We start from the raw sequence: 19,238 nt of genomic DNA on the forward strand, positions 1-19,238 counted from the left end.
CTTTTGATTTCGAAAAAGACTTTTTTTTTTGGTTTGCTTTTTACAGTTGGATTGTTTGAATCAGGTTCCAGACAAGTGTCGTAGTTATTTTTAAAGTTGATATTTTTTAAAGAGAAAATTAAGACAGTATGAAAATATTTTAGTATAAGCTATTCTAAGAAAGCAGTGCTGTTTTGACAGCCATTCTGTCTGAAGCTTAGTTTTGCTTATCTGTAAAGGAGATGTCAAAATAGCTGGTATGTATATTTTACGATTTTTTTAAATTATGGGAAATTTCTCCAAAATGGAGAATAGTGAATGTGACCCTACTTATCTAGAAACCTGGAGAGTGAAAATGTGAGCAGATCTGAGAAGGTTTGGAGGAGATCACACTCTAAGACAAGGCACCTCAGACGGGATTTGGGACTGCTTTGTAACTACTTGTGTAATGTTACAGTGTATTTTATCTCGCTGGACTTACCTTCCTCATCTGTAAAATAAGGAACGGTGATTTCTTACATTCTTTTTTAGTTCTTAATTTTTTGTGTTTTATTTTACATTTATGCTTGACTTTAACAGGATTCTCAAAGTTGGATTGGTGGAAACAATGAACCATTGACTGGCTTTACATGGCGAGGTGGTTGCGAAAGAGAAACAACAGGCATACAAGTCTGGAATGAAGTATTTGTGATCGACAGACCTAATGGAACAAAAGTAAAATTCTGTTTATGCTTTTTTTACTATTTTTTTCTCCCATATTCTTTCTTGAGCTATTTTCTGATATAAAAGAGCAAAACAACACAAAACTGTTAAGTCTGATAACTTTAACATATATGGATTATTATGTCAAAATATGTGAGGTATTTAACTTAGAATACTTTTCTTGGCTTAATTACTGATTTTGACATTTATCATTTTATATTTCATTTTTATAGTCACTATTAGTGAGTATTTTACTTAGTATTTTAAACTTTTAAATTCCTAGGTGGCTGTGCTGCTAATGGATACCCAGGGTGCCTTTGATAGCCAGTCAACTATCAAAGACTGTGCAACAGTGTTTGCTCTGAGCACTATGACTAGCTCTGTCCAGGTGAGACGTGAGATGCTGTGGTATGATCAGTTCAGATAATCCTAATAACTTTTCAAAATGCCTTTGATTGAAGAAAAAAAGGATTAAAATTAGAAAGAGTTATTTACGTTTCTTATTAGTAGTTTACATTTCCATGCTTGCTGTTCTGCGTCACAATGTGAAATTTCATACTTTGAGTGGTTACCAAGGCAGCAGTAAACCAATAGCCAGTCCCTTTGGTTTTTCATCATAGCATCTCTGCTTTTTCTTTTAAGGAAAAGATGATATTGCATGTTATCCTTACTTGATTTCAGTCATATAGCTGCAGATAAAGTAAGATGTAGGGTATATCTTTATTTTTTTGGCTAAACCAACCAACCAGCCAAAGAAACCAAGTAATTAAACTTAATTTTGTATTTGCTTTGTAGGACAACTAGTACTCGATTGTTTGAACTAATGGAGGCAGAGGCATGAGAATTAATTCATATTTAATTTAGGAAACTTAAGTGATGTTATATAATAAACTGAGGACTTTTACCACTTGTTGCATTTGAAAAGGAATAAAATCCATTTTGTTTTTCATTTATCCTATACCCTAATTGTGTTTGGTGTTCTATCAAGTTCAAGTCTCTTCAAGCTAGGCCATCTCTTTTCTGTCATCTATGGTTGATACTTCTCTGGCTGAAAGATGAATTATTGAAGTATAGTGGTTAGGCCCAGCTGGTGAAGATGTATCAAGAAGTATATTCGCAAATGTTAAAAAAAAGTATGTGCTCCTCCTGAGATAAGAAATGTTTCTTATCGATAATAGATCATAGGTGATACTGTCACAGTGTCTTGGAATTTTTGTAATGGTTTCTGATAACATCTGGAACATTTGACCAGTCTCCCTTAAGTTCCCATTTCTTTCTTTCCTCAATGTGAAGTATCCAGCTGTGAGAGTAGAAAAAAGTTTTGCATATTATTATGAGGAGTACTTTTCAGCATGGCTTCTGTTTATTTTAGGGCTGGAGATATCTATCACTACCAATTAAATGATGGTATTGGGGACCCTCAAAGTCTCTCTTTTCCATTTTGTCTACCTCTTTTTCTCTGATCTTGCAAGGTGGCACAACTGCCATTCTTTTGAGACAAGCAGAGCCACATTTTTGTATTTATATTATCACATTATAGCCCTTCAGATTAGCTGGCTCTATGGCTTACCTTAAATTATAATGAGGGAATTTTCTGTCCTAAAACTTGTGCCTTGGTGTTCTCTTGTTTATTTATTCAACTTTATGGCAATAGGAGGCCTGGTTTTGGACAGCCACTTAAGCTACTTTCTTATCTGTAAAACGAGGATTTTACCCATCTTGCCTATCTCATGAGGAATTGTGTGCAGTCACAAATGAGATCTGAATGAGATGATACATAAGAAAGTGTTCTGTAAACAATAATCAAGAATATTAAAATTATTTTTTTGTTATTCCTTTCTTCCTGATCTTTGAGGCTAGGCTTTTCCTCTTCCTTACATAAGCTGCCTGGCTAATAGATCGATGACCGATTGATCCTCTTGTCATTTAGTCTTTCAACAAATAATTATTGAGCATGTGTTAAGTACAGTGCAGTATAATATGTACTAATGATCTATGATAAACAAATCCTGTTCTGTCTTTGCTGTTTGCAACCTGCCCTTGACAATGAAAGGATCTAGACCTATTTTCTAAATGCCAAGGCTCATGTGGGTATGAATAGGTTGATCATGCTTTCAGTTTCTAAGGTTAAATCTAGAGTTTAATCACCTCAGTCATTTTAAGTTCCCTTTTTGGAATTAGCTGAGAATATAATTTTAGGTTTGCTGACCTATATTGGCTGTTTATATTTTTGACCTCCAAGTGGTTGTCAGCTAGATTATTACTTATTTGCTATTTGAACAAATTGTTCTATCTTTGGAGTAACCTTATTTTGTTTTTTTAAAAAATTGTTTTATTGAAGTCATATTGGCTTATGACACTGTGTAAATTTCAGGTGTACATTATTATATATCAGTTTCTGTATAGACTGCATTGTGTTTGTCACCAATCATCTAGTTTTTATCTGTCACCTTACATATATGCCACTTCACCCCTTTTGCCTTCCTCGGAACTCCTTCTGCTCTGATAACCACTAATCTTTTCTCCTTATCCGTGTGTTTATTTATGTTCTACATATAGGTGAAATCATATGGTGTTTGTCTTTCTCTGTCTGGCTTATTAGCATAATACTCCTAAGGTCCATCCATGTTGTCGCAAATGTCACGATTTTGTCTTTTTTTATGGCTGAGTAGTATATATATACCACATCATCTTATCCATTTATCCATTGATGGGCACTTGCTTCCACATCTTGGCTATTGTGAATACTGTGATGAACATAGGGATGCATCAGTCTCTGTGAATTGTTGATTTCATGTTCTTTGGGTAAATACCCAGTAGTGGGATAGCTGGATCATATGGTATTTATACTTTTAATTTTTTGAGAAATCTCCATACTATTTTCAATAGTGTGTGCACCAGTTTGCATTCCCACCAGCAGTGTGTGAGAGTTCCCTTTTCTCCACATCCTCTCCAACGTTTGTTATTTTTTGTCTTATTAATTATAGCCTTTCTGACAGTTGTAAAGTAAAATCTCATTGTAGTTTTGATTTGCATTTCTCTAATAATTAGTGATGTTGAACATCTTTTCATATGCCTGTTGGCCATCTTTATATCTTCTTTGGAAAAAAATGTCTATTCATATCCTCTGCCCATTTTTTGATTGGATTGTTTGTTTTCTAGTTGTTGAATTGTATGAGTTCTTTATATGTTTTGGTTATTAACCCCTTGTCAGATATATGATTGGCAAATATTTTCTCCCAGTTGGTGGATTTTCTTTTCATTTTGTTCGTAGTTTCCTTTGCCTTGCAGAAGCTTTTTAGTCTAATGTTGCCTCTTTTGTTTCCGTTGCCTTAGTAGACATGGTGTTTGAAAAGATACTGCTAAGACCAATGTCAAAGAGTATACTATCTGTGTTTTCTTCTAGGAGTTTTATGGTTTCAAATCTTAGATTCATCTTTAATCCATTTTGAGTTAATTTTTGTGTATGGTGTAAGATAATGGTCTACTTTCATTCTTTTGCACATGACTGTCCAGTTTTCCCAACATCACTTATTGAAGAGACTTTCCTTTCTACACTGTATGGTCTTGGCTCCTTTATCAAAGATTAGCTGTCCATAGATGTGTGGTTTTATTTCTGGGCTTTCAGTCTGTTCTGTTGATTTGTCTGTCTGTTTTTCTGCCAGTCCCATGCTGTTTTGATTACTGTAGCTTTGTAGTATATTGGTGTAATCCTATCTTCTTAGACAAAAGTTATTTCTTATAACCTTTGTCACAGAGGTGACATCTGTGGATACCTACTTTTCTCCTGTGGTGGCCTAGGTCACCTTTTAAAGACCTGACTCAGAAGGACTGGACCTAGTGAGTCTTTTCTCCCAGTTCCCTTCTTTGAGAGTACTTAGATCTTCCATTATCAGCTCTGGTCTAAGTGCATTCAAAAGCTGCCTAAAAAATTCTTGATAGGGCATGAGTGCCACCTACTGTTATTTTTTTTAACTACTACAGGCTTATAAAATTTTCATGTTAAGTTGTTTATACTGATAAGTTTATTTAAGTAAAAAGAGAACCATATTAGGGTCGATGGTATTAGAGGTGTCTGCCAAATAACCATAAGCAAATATTATGATTTATGGTATTATGATTGTGCCAGGGAGGAATTTATCTTTGTAGAACTATGCCCCTCACATTCCTTGACTTAGAAAAATAATTGTGGAAACAATCTTCACCTTTTTTTAAAAAAGAGATCATAACATTAAAGAAACTTTGAGAAGGAGAAAAAGAAACCACATGATACACTTTTTTTTTTATGTCTTCTACTTTCTAGGCCCCATATGCATATACTCATGATTTTTGCATGGTTCACCACCACTGCTTCTGCCTTAATGTTTTATCCTGACTGTTAGGAAAAAAGAGAAACTCCTTTCCATATGCCACTAGATAAGATAGTGGCTAAGTGATTTCATTTGTGCTGAGGTATAAAATAGCCTTCATTTCCACAAGTAAAGTTATTACACAGCTGAGTATTCAAAATAAAACACTAATAAAAACAAAATTTTGTTTTAACAGGTATATAATTTGTCTCAGAATATTCAAGAAGATGATCTTCAACACTTGCAAGTACGTATGTCTCGAAGAATGTATTCCAAAGTATTAAAAATTTAATTCCCACTTTATTGTGACTTTACACCTAGAAGCCTATAATATTGTAAGAAGATTGAATATTATATGATTTTTAAACTGTCGTAGGACTTCTTTACTAAAAGAATTTAATATATATCCAGTCTGTTAGGAAATTAAATGTTTGGCTTTCAAATGATTTTAAAGGCTCTGATATCTAGTGGTCTGATATATATAGAACAGCTTTACAAATATCTCAGTTTCTTTGGGGGCATTATTTTAAATAACTTGATTTGATAGTTATTTACAGAGTACGGCAGACTGGCAATGGAAGAAATCTACCAGAAACCATTTCAGGTAAGTAAGTATTTTATCATTTTTTAAAATTTACCTATGAAAAGCTGTCAATCCACCTCATCTCGTAACTCTGAAGACATGAATATATTACAGCAAACTCATTTTTAACAACAGATTCAGTGGAGTTTAAACTAATTTATAGTCTTCACCAACTTATCAGTAGTAGGTTGTTGGGATAGGAAATAGAACAAATGAATATAGATTGATTAATACTTTTACTTAGATTAAGAGGCTAATATTGTTTGTCTTAATTAGATGTTATTTAATTCCAAAGCTTAAGACAGTCATGAAAATGTCTTAAACGTGTTTCTATACCACAAGATATTGTAGGTTTGTTTTTCGTGGTGTTTTACAGGTTGAGGTTGGTCTTGTTATTCTTTGTTTTGGTTTCATATAGAAAAATTCCAGAATTTATTATATCCCTCACCCTCCTGCACCCCTTCTATCCCCATGGTTTTTTTTTTCCTTTTAAATGCCAGGTACAGAATATTAAGTCAGAAATTAACCCAGGTGGAGTTATTTGAGAAGCATATGCTCTGCTTGCTTCTGTGGAGTCCTATCAATTTCAGATAGTTTCTTTTTTGAAGTAAGTGTAATTTATAAGTTGACATTAGTACAGTTTCGTCAGTTGTGTTATAGTAGGTGAGAATGACTCCACCCTGTTTGCTTGTCAGTGTGTGGAATCCTTCCAGTGTGACGGCATTGCTGGTTATTCTCAGTGTCAGTGGGTTTACATTGATTCTGCCTCAGTCTTGTCTGGCTCGAGTGATCACTTTTATGAAATATTTGGGCAGGTTATGGCTTCATTTTGTGCATATGAATGAAATGTACTCTACTTGGTGTACATCAGTTTTTCTGAACTGGGGCATTTTTTCCACCTAGGGGACATTTGCCAATGTGTGGAGACATTTTTGGTTGTCACATTTTTGCAGGGGAGATTAATGCTGTTGACATCTAGTGCATAAAGGCGAGAAATGCTGTTCAACATCCTGCAATGCACAGGACAGTCACATACCACTAAGGATTACCTGGCCCCAGATGTTAACAATGCTGAGGTTGAGAAACCTAAGCATATACAAATAAAAAATTCTGTGAAAAGAATTAGTTGGTCTAGAATTAGGTTAGTTGATCTTCTTGTTATATAACCTTGACTTAAAATTATCATCTATATGCCCTGATATGCCTTTTGTTCGTTTTTTAAAATACTGTGTTACTGCCTGTCGTGACTCTTTATACGCAGTGAGGTTCTCAATTGAAGGCAATTGCTGGGTATAGGGTCTGGGAGTGTTGTTGGTTTAGGTAGGCTCTTGATGTAATTATGAGCAGTATTAACCATTTGGTTACTATAACTTTTGATAAAGATTGTTTAGGGGAGTAAGGGAGGCTTCAGTTGTTGCAGTGATTTTTTGTAAAATTTTGTAAGAAATGATTTCTAACTTTTTTCTGTCTGTAGACATTAATGTTTTTAATTCGAGATTGGAGTTATCCTTATGAACATTCATATGGTTTGGAAGGTGGAAAACAATTCCTTGAAAAGAGGTTGCAGGTAAGCTCCTATTTCTTAGAGAGGAAAGCGTAAGCACCACGCCAGGTGAAGGAGTGGGCTGCCTGCACTGCTGCTTAGACTACAGTCTCCAAATGTCGTGGAGTAAATTGAGTATCCCATGTTACCCAGATGACTCCATCCTTTATGGATGAAAGTAAATTGGTAACACCCTGCCAGAGGGCAGTGCCCTCAAATACAAATTAAGGAACAAATATTTGTCTCTAGAATCAACTGTCCCCTCAGTAAATCAATATTCAAAGGACAAAAGTTTGAAGAAGACTAACTTTTTGATCTACTTAGATTGCATGCCTATCTCTTTCTGGCCCAGCTGAGCTTCTGAACATTTGGGGCAGGCTGGATAATACGTGTATGGATTGAACACAGATGATGTGAGACCCTCTCTCCAAAGAATACTCTCTCATAATTGTTGTTAGTGCCATTGAGTCAATTCCAACTCCTAGTGACCCTGTACACAAAGCAGAACCCTGCCCAGTCTTTTCATGCCATCCTTTCACTTTCTGGTGCTGTATCAGACTATGCGCTGCTGCTGTTCGTAGAGTTTTCAGGGCACCTTCTTTGGAAATGGGTGGACAGGTCTTTCTTCCTAGTCTGTCTTAGTGTGAAAGCTCTGCTGAAATCTGTCCACCATGCTGATACACCCTGCTAGTATTTGAAATACTCGTAGCATAGCTGTCAGCATCACAGTGACATGCAGCCACCACAGTATGACAACCAATAGATGGGTGGTATGGTTCCCTGACCAGGAAATGAACCTAGGCTTCACTGGTGAGAGAGCCCAATCTTAACCACCAGACCACCAGAGCTGGCTATTATCTCACAGTGACAGCATGTAGAGCTGGAAAAGGGATCTTAAACATCATCTAGTTCAGCCTTCCTTTTATATATATATATATACTTAATATATATATCTATATACATATATATGTAATATATTTAGTTATATATTATATATAAATATATAATTAATATATAAATATAATGTATTTACTATATATATAAAAATATATATATCATATATATAATGAAACTGGAACCCAGAAAAGTCTCTTGGCTTTGGTTACTTAACTAATTATTAACTGGAGCTAGGACCCAAACATCCAGACTCCTGGCCCATGCAATATGCCACACCAAGTCTTTCCTGGAAAAGTACTTCACCAACATGATCCTTTATTCCTAAAGGGACCCTCCCACAGAAGTGTTTGGGAAACCCTCAGGTCAGATACTAGCCATCTACTTATATACACAAAAGATACGTAAAAGTCCCTTTATTCCTAAGTAGGAGGATTCTCTTCTTTGGTCGGTGAAATTTTGTTTGCCTGTGGGATGATGTATTTAGTTTCTCAACCATGTTCAAAAACTTGGGGTACAATATAATTTTCTTATTTCTAACATGAGAGTAAAATCAATTCCTCATTCTTGGATCATTTGAAAGTCATTTCCAGACCCTACTGTCAGAGATAATTTCAGTCATCAGAATTTTCTCTGGTTTGTTTAGAAGAAATTAACACAAAGCACATTAGGCATACTAAGTAAACTCAATTATGTACTTCAAAGAAAAGAAGGTTTTTTTTAATGTCTTGTTGAAGTGATACAGAAAGGTGCTCAAATCATAAGTGTGCAGCTTGATGAATTTGTACAAATTGAGAAAGCCATGTAACCAGCACCCAGAAGCACCCACCTCCATCCGCTAACCCCCCATACCCTCCGCTACTATCCTGACCTCTGATAGGCTTTGTTTGTTTTTGGACTTTTAATGAAAGAAATCATGTACAGTATGCATTCTTTTGTGTTTAGCTTCTTTTCCTCAATTGTATATTTCTGAGATTAATCCATATTGTTGCATGTAGTTTAGTTCATTTATTCTCATTCCTATGCAGTATTCCACCATATAACTAGATAACAATTTTTCCATTCTACTCTTGATGGAGATTTAGGTAGTTTCCTAAATCTGATTGCTGATTACAAATGGTGCATGTTTTTTTCAAATGGCTTTTGAGAAGAGTCTTTGGGGGAGAGTATATGAGTTATATTGGGATAAGTAGTCATTAAAAATCTAAGTTTAAGATTTTTGTCCAGAAAGTACATAGTAATCTCTTTTTTCAAAACACTGGTAACTAGCATAAATCATCAGTAATCATTTGTGCTGAAATCCTAACAAATTTCTGAGGTTCTTTGGACTGCACTGGAGCTTCTCACCTTAGCTGTTACTTTGCTCAGGGGCTGGCCTTTTTATTTGTATGCAAATTAGTACTTTGTTTTTTTCTTTGCCATTATAAGTACTTTAAAGGGAACTTCTTTATTTACTGGTTTGTAAATCACAACCACAACTAGTTATTCTGGTGTCAGATATTATGATTAATTAGTATTTGTGTGTTTTCGGATCCTTGGCAGCTAACATGGGAAAAAACATCTTTTCTGGTTTAAGACAAAGTGGGGTTTTACCAAAGTGGTCAGAAATGAATTTTTAGTAAAAAATTTTACATTGTCAAAAAACACCCATCTGGAGTAGCATCTGAGTTAAGTGTGCATACGTGTGATTATTTATGGGTTTTCTTTAAAAACTTTTTTTTCTCCTGTTTGCACCTTCATCCTGTCTCCTTCTGCCCTCAGGTAAAACAAAATCAACATGAAGAGTTACAGAATGTAAGGAAGCATATTCACAATTGTTTCTCAAATCTCGGTTGCTTCCTTTTGCCACATCCTGGTCTTAAAGTTGCAACTAATCCTAGTTTTGATGGGAGATTGAAAGGTGGGAATTCTCATTCTTGCTAAAATCAGAACTTATTTTTTAGAGGCTGAATGGTTTTTTAAATACATCGTTCCTTAAATTGTCTTATACTGGAGGACATTTTGATGCATTGTTAATGATGTGATTGTAATGCTCTGTGTGGTCTTTCTAGCTTTCCACTGGTTTGTTGCAAACACCTAGCATGTTGATTAACATATGTGGTCTGTTGCTCAACGTATTAGGTCTGTTGTCCTAAAAATTCTGAAGACTGGGAACATTTCAGTTTTTCGTCTGATGGCAGTCTGCTAAAAAGCTTTACTAATATATTGTATTGATGTAATCAAATTTAAGTTTCTCTGTTTCAGGGGTGATAGTATAATTTTTTTGTATGTTGTAGAATTATTTTGAGCATGATGGCAAAAGGCTTGCGGATTGATGAAACTTTTATAGTATGGCTGGAAAAACAAAATCTAGTATTAAAATTTAATACAATTTCATGAATTGTTTGCCTTTTGAAAGGGATAGTTTAGTTAATACTTAATGTGGAATTTATTTTGGTACTTCACAATTTGTTTTATTTATTATTTTAACTGAAAGAGTCATTGGGGGATGAGGGAAATGGACTAGTAGAGTGGGGGGGTGGATTGTGTTTTTCCCTAGGGGATATGACGTGTTTGGATGAGTTTTTTAAAATGAATCTACTTAGGTAGTAGGTACCGTGTATTCTTATTTCATGAAACAGAATTTTATGACCTCTTAGCAATGGGGACTTCTTTACCTTTTTTTTTTTTTTGACTAATACGTTGACTAATTTTATGTCCACTAGATATTGGTGAAGATTTTAAACGAGAGCTTCGAAATCTAGTTCCATTACTTCTTGCCCCTGAAAATTTGGTAGAAAAAGAGATAAGTGGATCTAAGGTCACTTGTAGAGATCTTGTAGAATACTTTAAGGTAGGAAAACTCTTACATTAAATGATTTTGTCTAAGTTAGAAATATAGCTGACTTAGAACTCATCTGTATGTACAAGAAATTTCTTACCTTTGTTTTAAAATAAAATGTATTTTTCTGCCTTGAATTGGGTGAATCAATATATAAGGATATTTAAGATTCTAGCAGACAACTTGTATTTTCTAGACAGTAGTTTTATTTATTTACAGAATTATTCTACTTTTTCTCTGGCTCTGATATGGAGAGAAGAATCATTGACGATATTATTGTAATACCATCACTTGTGAATGATAACATTGGGAGTGTAATTCTGCATCTTGAGTTCTCACAGAAACCTTCTCTCACAGTTCTGAGTACTTGATAAGAGCTGAAAGTATCAAAACTAGTTTCTGAGTTCAAGTAAATTATTCATAGATTTTTTTTCCCTCTCTTCTTCTCTAGTTTTTATCACTTGCTTGCCAGAGCAAGACCATTGTAGAGGGTTGTATTTATTCGTAGTAGTTATAGAGATGTGGAAGGGAAAATATGTTTAACTAAGAGTGTATTTTTTTGTCATTTAATGGACACTTGATAACTTTCATACTACCTTTGTTTAGTTATAAATTAATTTAGAGTCAGTAGAAAGTTGAGATGAAAGATTCCTATATGGACTTACTGAAAATTCCCATCTTTCCTTCTTACTTTTAAATTGAAAATTAGGTGATATTTTTTCTTGAACTGAATTTCAGCTAGTCAAAGTAAAATACTGAGTTAAAATGTTTTCTAACATTTATTTGAAACATTGGCAGGGGGGAATTAATGGATTTCTTTTCATAAAGTGGATGGCATTTTATATATAACTTTTAAATATGAGATACAACTTTTATGGAAGATGGAATTATATTTAGAAACATTTCTCTAGGGTATTATTTAGCAACATACACATTTAATAATGTTGAGAATAAGGTTAACTTAGTTGAACTGAGAGTATATGACTTAAAACCTAGACTTTCCTTTTAATAGTGTGAATCGTTATATTTAATGATTTTTCTTTCTTTGGGTATGTAGAGCCAAATTGCATAAGCTACCTATATAATGAGTCTTTGTATTTTTAGGCTTACATTAAAATTTATCAAGGAGAAGAACTTCCACATCCAAAGTCCATGCTTCAGGTAGTGTGTGCATTGTACCCATATTTATTTATGAAGGAGAAAAAAATCTTTGCTTTAGCGATACGTGCTGGAAATGGAGTGGTGCTTCTTTACGTGCAAATAAATTTTACGTGTTTAAGGCAATATATGTCATGGGTCCTGAAGTTTTTATATTTATATCATTTTTTTTCTAACTACAGATAGCAGACCTTGCACACATATAGGCCACCAGAAATGAATCCTTAGTACCTTCTTTTCAGTTGCTTGAAAAGCGTAGGAAAATTTCTGTTGCAGAAGATAGCTTAATATGGCCCTCTCTGAACCAAGCTTCTTCTGAGTCTGACAATGAATGTTGGTTGAAATAAGGCTTATTTTTCTCTTGGTATTAATGGTTTAGAGCTTCTACTAGTGAATTTAGGTTTTTCTTTTTTCTTTTTTTTAGTAAGTGTTCTTTTGGGACAATGTTATTTAACCTAGTTCATATTGTTTAAGATTTGCTCCTTTGGGCAGTTTCTCAGTCTGATAGTGGATTAAACAGTGTTTTCTCATGAAACTCATGCAGTAAGCAGTTCTGTGTATTTAAGAAAGAGAACCATATGTGTAATTCTTGATTCTTTACGTCTGGAGATTTGATACATTTTAGGGTGTATCTATTTAATTCTCTGTAATTTCCTGAAAATATGTGGTGTTTTCTACAAACCCATTTTAACAAACCTAAGCAAAACAACATTAGGCAGGGAATCCTATTAGAAGCAATTACTATATCCTTTATACTGGTGTTTCCTTCCATTAGAAAGGAAAACTGAAAGTTGATAATATTTTCTCTGGTTCATTTTCAGACTTGTTCATTGTACATAACTTACTGTGTTAATCAGAATTTACAGAGTCATCAGGTATTTTTTGCATAAAATTGGCACATTTTATTTTACTTTTTAGGCAACAGCTGAAGCTAATAATCTTGCTGCAGTAGCAGGAGCAAGAGAGATCTATTGCAAAAGTATGGAACAGGTCTGTAACTGAAATTTAAATTTGACACTAGAATGAGAGAGAAGATTTTTATATTTAAAATAATTGAACTTATTTGTGCTCCTTATGCATTGTCATGTTACGTCATTCCCTAATTCCCCTTTATTGTCTCTGCTAGAAATAAACTAAGAAAATAATTCACATAGTTAAAGATACAGGTGGTAAGTTATTACATAAACTGTACTGAAATATTTTCTGACATATGATTCAGAGTGCTGTTATTAGTAGCTTCTGATGTAAGTAACATTAGCTTAAGGCCAGTAGCAATTTCTATGCCAAGCTTGCTAGATTGAACATTAAAGTACCTTTTTTATGTGTATCTGTTACCCACTCTCTTGCCAGCAGTCTTTTGTACCCTTATGGTAGGTCAAGTGAGGTCAGGTACAGATTGCAGTAAAATATTTTTTGTCTTCATTGGTATTAGTCATGTTTGAAAAATTTATTTTGCCTGAGTCAGTTAAACATATAAGAAATAAGTAGGTTATGATTGTGTGAGGTGTTATGAACAAGTTTCAAACTGAACCGTGTAGGTGGTTTGACTTTTTGAGACTGAAAGCTATGAGCAAGGAACTTCTTTCAAGTGTGACTTACTTCTAGCATGTAATCTGTCCTGCTGTAATCCTGCCTCTACAGGTATGTGGCGGGGACAAGCCTTACATTGCACCCTCAGATCTGGAGCGAAAACACCTGGATCTCAAGGAAGTGGCGATTAAACAGTTCCGTTCAGTAAAAAAAATGGGTGGAGATGAATTCTGCCGTCGTTATCAGGACCAGCTTGAGGCTGAAATTGAAGAAACCTATGCAAATTTTATAAAGCACAATGATGGCAAAAACATCTTCTATGCTGCTCGCACCCCTGCCACACTGTTTGCAGTTATGTTTGCTATGTATATAATCTCAGGACTGACTGGCTTTATTGGCCTAAACTCTATAGCCGTCTTGTGTAACCTTGTCATGGGGTTAGCACTGACGTCTCTTTGTACTTGGGCGTATGTTAAATACTCTGGGGAGTTCAGAGAAATTGGAACAATGATTGATCAGATTGCTGAAACACTATGGGAACAGGTTGGTATCTATCTTTCTATTTTTTGGTTTTTCAATGACTAATCTCCTCCCTATCATCCCTGTTCCCCCAGCCCCCCTATATTTGCATACCTGCTTTCCCTTTATATGAGGAATATCAAAAGGATGTTTTCTGTGTTGTTTGGATGTATAATCTTTATTTAAAGTATGAACTGAAGAGTTCTTTTTTTCTTTAAAGTCATGATTATAGTGTACTTTAGTTGGCTTAAATCTGTAATATCCTTTGGATAGAGTCTTAGTCGTAAGCATGATTATACCAGACAGTGGGCAGGGCCAGAATCTCTGAAGATTTTTTTCTTTGAGAGAAAAGAAAATATAATCAATGAAAGAGTTACACAAAGGTAAGGAAAATAAGTTCGGAAGTGCAGTGCTTTAGGAAAGCAAAAGAAGTTTCTTACTAATATTGGCAAGAAGCAATGCATGCTTATATTCCAGGAAAAATATTGAATTGTGTTCAGGTCTACGTTGCCTTCCATGAAGATAGTGGCTATTTACTGATGTACTACAAGGAACAATCCTATAGCTATTTCTTATACCAAAGAAACTGTGTTTGACCTCTGTGCTATGGAAACACTAATGAACAAAGCAAAGTTCCACAAACAGAACCAGCTTCTCTTAATCATAATCATTTACCTCACCCAGAATCCAAACCATAATGTTACGTCAGACCAGAATTCAAAGTCGGGCCTGACAAGTATCTTCTAAGGGAAGCCATGTTGTGTATCAGTCAACTGTGTGCTGGAATTGCCTGTGTTCGGAAAATACCCATTTAAGAATGTTGTCATTAAAATGATCGTCGGGAAGTACTTGAGCATCATGTCAAGAACCAGAATGAGAGCTACAGTAATTACTGATGGACAGTATAATAGGCATTTTCAGATAGCCTTTCTGGGCTGATGAAGTATTGGGCTTATTTGAAGATGCTAGGATATGTAGGTCCGTGTTGGTTTGGGCTTTAAATTCAAAGATTGAAGAAGTAAAGCATTTTTTGAAGAAAGTTGATTGGATATTGACTTTTCTTGTAATAATGTCCTTATTATTTTATAAAGTGACCCACTATATTAATTTGGAGCTTGTATTTATTTTTTAAACAAATGCTCTATTTATTCAGATCTGATTTGGAAGCTTCTGTTTGGATATTTGTTAAATTTAAATTTTTATCTCTTAAAAAATCTCACTGTTCATATGCCTTTGGTATCTTCTAGTAGAAGATGGATTGATTAAAAGTTGGTACCACCTCACTTTTTAAGAATAAACTTTTGGACCATTACTAATCTTCTACAACATGAATTTCAATAGTTGTACAATGTCTTTTGAAAATCAGTCATCTCCTGTATACACTGATTCTAGGATTTTAGAGGTACCATTATTACAAAACAATTAAATCGAAAAGTCTAAAGTATGTAAAATTATTTTCAGCATGTTGAGGTAAGGTGATCAGTAGTGAGGGAAGATCTGTGCTGCATCAACATTGTCTAAATTGTCTTGCATTTCTCTTTTTTTTGCTTCAGAGGAGTCCCAGGAAGGTGAGAAACCTACAAAGTCTCAAATTCTTGTAGTCTTAAACGCTTTAACTTCAAGGCACTCTGAGTCATTCTCCTAACGAATCACTCCATGTTTTAGGTGTTTTCCAAACTGTTTGAAGTTACTAGACGTCGAATGGTTCATCGTGCTCTTTCATCAGCACAGCGACAGAGACTGTCATCCAACAATAACAAGAAGAAAAATTAGACAGTATTTTTAACTTTTTTCTCTATCTGAAGTGTTCACACTTATACATGTAGGACAATAAGCAGGACCGTCTGGGCCGGTCTGCATAAATGCTGTATACATACCAGATTTGATGCTGCATATAGGGTATGGAATTGCACATCCATCTCATAGGAATTGTAAATGGTTTGAGTAGGAGGAAAGTAATTTTTGTTGCATTATAAAATGTCTAACTGCATTATTTGTAGGATCATAACTTTTTTTGGGAGAAGCATCTTTTTGTTTCCCACATTCCTGGTTATTTTCTTCATTGCTTTGAATTGAATTTTTATATCTATTTTTATATGTAACTCTTTTTTTACCTCATGTTTTTATTTGTTTTGCACATTTCTCATATCACAGGTATTGAAGCCCCTGGGTGATAATTTGATGGAGGAAAACATAAGGCAGTCTGTAACAAACTCTATCAAAGCAGGCCTGACTGACCAGGTGTCTCATCATGCCAGATTAAAGACAGACTGACAGTTCATCTCCTCATGGACTCCATTCTCCCTTTTTTTCATGCTTGCTGTACAATGAGAACTCAAATAAAGAAAAAATAAACCAAAGTTTACAATCAACTGTAGAAGTAGTTTAGTATAACTGGCTTCACAGATGGCTGCCACAGAGTGTGAAAATTGTTCGTTGGTTTTAAGCATTCTGTTCATGGCTCCTAAGACATGGAGATTGGCTGAGGAGCATTAGTTTATCATGCACAGTTGTGCCATGTTTAATTCTTCTTTTTCGTTTTTACTTAATCTAATGTTAGTGAAATTTGTCTTATGTAAAAGGATATTTCAGGGAAATATTTTAAGAAATGTATTTAGAGTCTCTTCAACATAGTGTCCCATTGAAATTTTAATTTTTAGAGAAGTTAATGAATCACTGTATCAAGAATCAGATTGAAATGACAATGAAGCCTTTATTGAGCCACTACATTAAAAGTATATATTGCTTTACTGCCTTCAATACCAGTATTACATAAATGCATGTATCAGAAACTTCACAGAAATTACATGACAACTCTCGTAGCTAAGAAAGTGATTCTGAGGTGTACATTTGTCTTGCCTTTTTAAATTTATAAATCTGCCCTAAAAGGAGATGCATATCTGGGAAACTGAGCTGTTTTTATGCAGTTTAGCCTTCATGTACATAAAATATGCCATTAATTTTATTGGGGGAGAAATTCCATCCAAAAATGTTGCCTACAGCTATGAGTTAAGAGTGTCTGTACAGTGTGTAGCTTTTATTTTCTAAAATCACAGATAGGGCATGTATATGAATTATAAATATATAAATACAATTTTGTATTAAAAGTTTTGTAGTTTATGGCAAAATCTGGTTCTGTGGTAGGCTAATAAGTACAGTCCCTGTGAAGGAATGTTTGTGGCTCATGTCAGTGTGTGAATGCATAGACAATTTGAAGTTTTTGATATATTTGTGATATTTATCTTCCTTGAGCACTGCAATCTCACCCCCCAAGGGAATTCAATGGGAATGTTTATCGTGACTTTGTCTTCTGTTGCATTTTAAAGTTATTTCCTGTAATTTATTTTCAGTACATAATTAAAAATTTGTTGTATATATAAAATGAAACTTGTGATTCTTTTTTAAGGAATTCAAGTATGTATTCCATTGCATAAACCATATTTCTTTATACCGAGAAGAGCATGAGCAGGAAACACGCAAGTGAGGACTCTAAGCTCTTGTACCTTGAAGCTAAGCTGGCAAAAGGTTATTTTTCTGTGCCTGTCTCTTTTAGGGAAAACTCGTGATCATCGTAGGCATAGCTGGGGATTTATTAATTTCTTTTCTCTCTCTCTCTCTTTTTTGTGGTATATGTAAAGCTAACATTTTTGCAATACTTTTGTAGCTTTCTTTATGAACACCTATTAAAGCACCGAGGTTAGTTTTTGAGTGAAGAAAATTCAGATGTTGAGTTGCATGTCTGAAAGCTCTAAATTTACTTTGGTTGATATATCTCCTCCCCTCCATCTTTCAAATCCTGTTTTTATATGGATTGTGTTTGTTTCCATCTGTGTTAGATTGTTACCAGCTCATCTGTTCTCAAACTAAAGAATCCACCTGAAAAATGTCTCTGTTTCTTCTCCATCTTGTTTCATGAATGCTGTGGACTGTTTTTATGAATGAAAAAATAAAACATTTGTTGTAAAATAGTAGTTCTTCTGAAATTAAAGACACATAGCTTATTTTTTGTTTTTAAGTAAAGAGTTGTGAAATGTAGACCATTGGATTTCCTAGTATTTCTTGTTAGAAAGTGTGAGTTTTCCCCAAAGAATATATAATTCTATAAAAGATCCCAAGAAAGCATTTTGGTTTCAGCAGGAAGACTGAACATTGTTAAGCAAGAAGCAATAAAAGGGATTAAAGACAAACTCAAAACTGTTGACTGAAATAACTGGTGTTGACATATTTTCTGTGGTATAGATCTTTTTAATCGATAGTAGAAGGTAGGTTTTTTTTAAAGACGGACTTAATGATGAATGAGTTATCTTACTAATTAAGACACAATTTGCTTTTGTGTAAGGGACAATCATTTGTGACCCTTCTATTGAGTGTGCTGTATATTTCATGAAGATAGCTATTCATCCTTGCTTCACTGAACATATTCTATTTGTAGAATTGAATAGCAGTATTTAACTTTTGAGGGTTATTTTTTCAGAGAACTCTGAGCTGGGCTTGCTTTAGTTTTTTTTTCCTGCTTTTTCTCCCCAAATCCCCCCAGTACATAGGTGTATATTTTAGTTGTGGGTCCATCTAGTTGTGGCATGTGGGATGCCGCCTCATCATGGCCTAATGAGCAGTGCCATGTCCACACCCAGGATTCGAACCAGCGAAACCCTGGGCCGCCGAATTAGAGGAACAGGAGTTATGCTGTCCACCAGGAAGGGTGTTTTGAGGAGTTATCTGAGTCCTCCATAGTAAATAGCAAAGTTGGACATATCTAGATCAGTGCATGTCAGACTTTTGGTCTCAGGTCCCCTTTATACTCTTAAAAACTGAGGACCCTAAGTGGTCTATCAGTATTTACCTTATTAGAAGTTAAAACAAAATGTTTAAATATTAATTTAAAAATAAGCCCATTATATGTTAATATTTTTATGAAAAATAATTTCAGATATAAATACTTTGAGGAAAGGTATTGATTTACACTTTTGCAAACTGAACGCTTAATTGGCTTATCAGAAGACGGCTGGATTCTCATCAGCTTCTGCCTTCATATGTTGCAGTATGTTGTTTTGGTTGAAATATATGAAGAAAATCTGGCCTGACACAGTTATGTAGTTGGAAAGAGAGGACCTTACAGGATTCCAGAAGTGTCTTGCGAACCCCCAAGTGTCCTTGGAG

The 19,238-nt window shown here is 34.6% G+C and overlaps 1 protein-coding gene across 7 annotated transcripts in view; it reads left to right on the forward strand.

Moving 5' to 3' along the window:
* Positions 1–16,450, forward strand: part of ATL2 (atlastin GTPase 2) — a 62,807-nt gene extending 46,357 nt beyond the window's left edge. For 4 of the 7 annotated variants that reach the window (XM_070512238.1, XM_070512241.1, XM_070512240.1 and 1 more), the window contains 12 exons: positions 559–693; positions 965–1,069; positions 5,227–5,277; positions 5,578–5,634; positions 7,088–7,180; positions 9,812–9,950; positions 10,756–10,883; positions 11,976–12,032; positions 12,948–13,019; positions 13,671–14,102; positions 15,632–15,646; positions 15,744–16,450. In XM_070512238.1, the coding sequence (XP_070368339.1) occupies positions 559–693; positions 965–1,069; positions 5,227–5,277; positions 5,578–5,634; positions 7,088–7,180; positions 9,812–9,950; positions 10,756–10,883; positions 11,976–12,032; positions 12,948–13,019; positions 13,671–14,102; positions 15,632–15,646; positions 15,744–15,851 (1,392 nt within the window). In that variant the 3' untranslated portion in view covers positions 15,852–16,450. The remainder of the gene's footprint in view (positions 1–558; positions 694–964; positions 1,070–5,226; positions 5,278–5,577; positions 5,635–7,087; positions 7,181–9,811; positions 9,951–10,755; positions 10,884–11,975; positions 12,033–12,947; positions 13,020–13,670; positions 14,103–15,631; positions 15,647–15,743) is intronic. The other 3 variants (XM_044772270.2, XM_070512242.1, XM_014832891.3) reach the window with 1 other exon arrangement.
* Positions 16,451–19,238: the final 2,788 nt, after the last annotated feature.

The sequence above is a fragment of the Equus asinus genome, chromosome 6 (assembly GCF_041296235.1).
Source record: "Equus asinus isolate D_3611 breed Donkey chromosome 6, EquAss-T2T_v2, whole genome shotgun sequence".
NCBI lineage: Eukaryota > Metazoa > Chordata > Mammalia > Perissodactyla > Equidae > Equus > Equus asinus.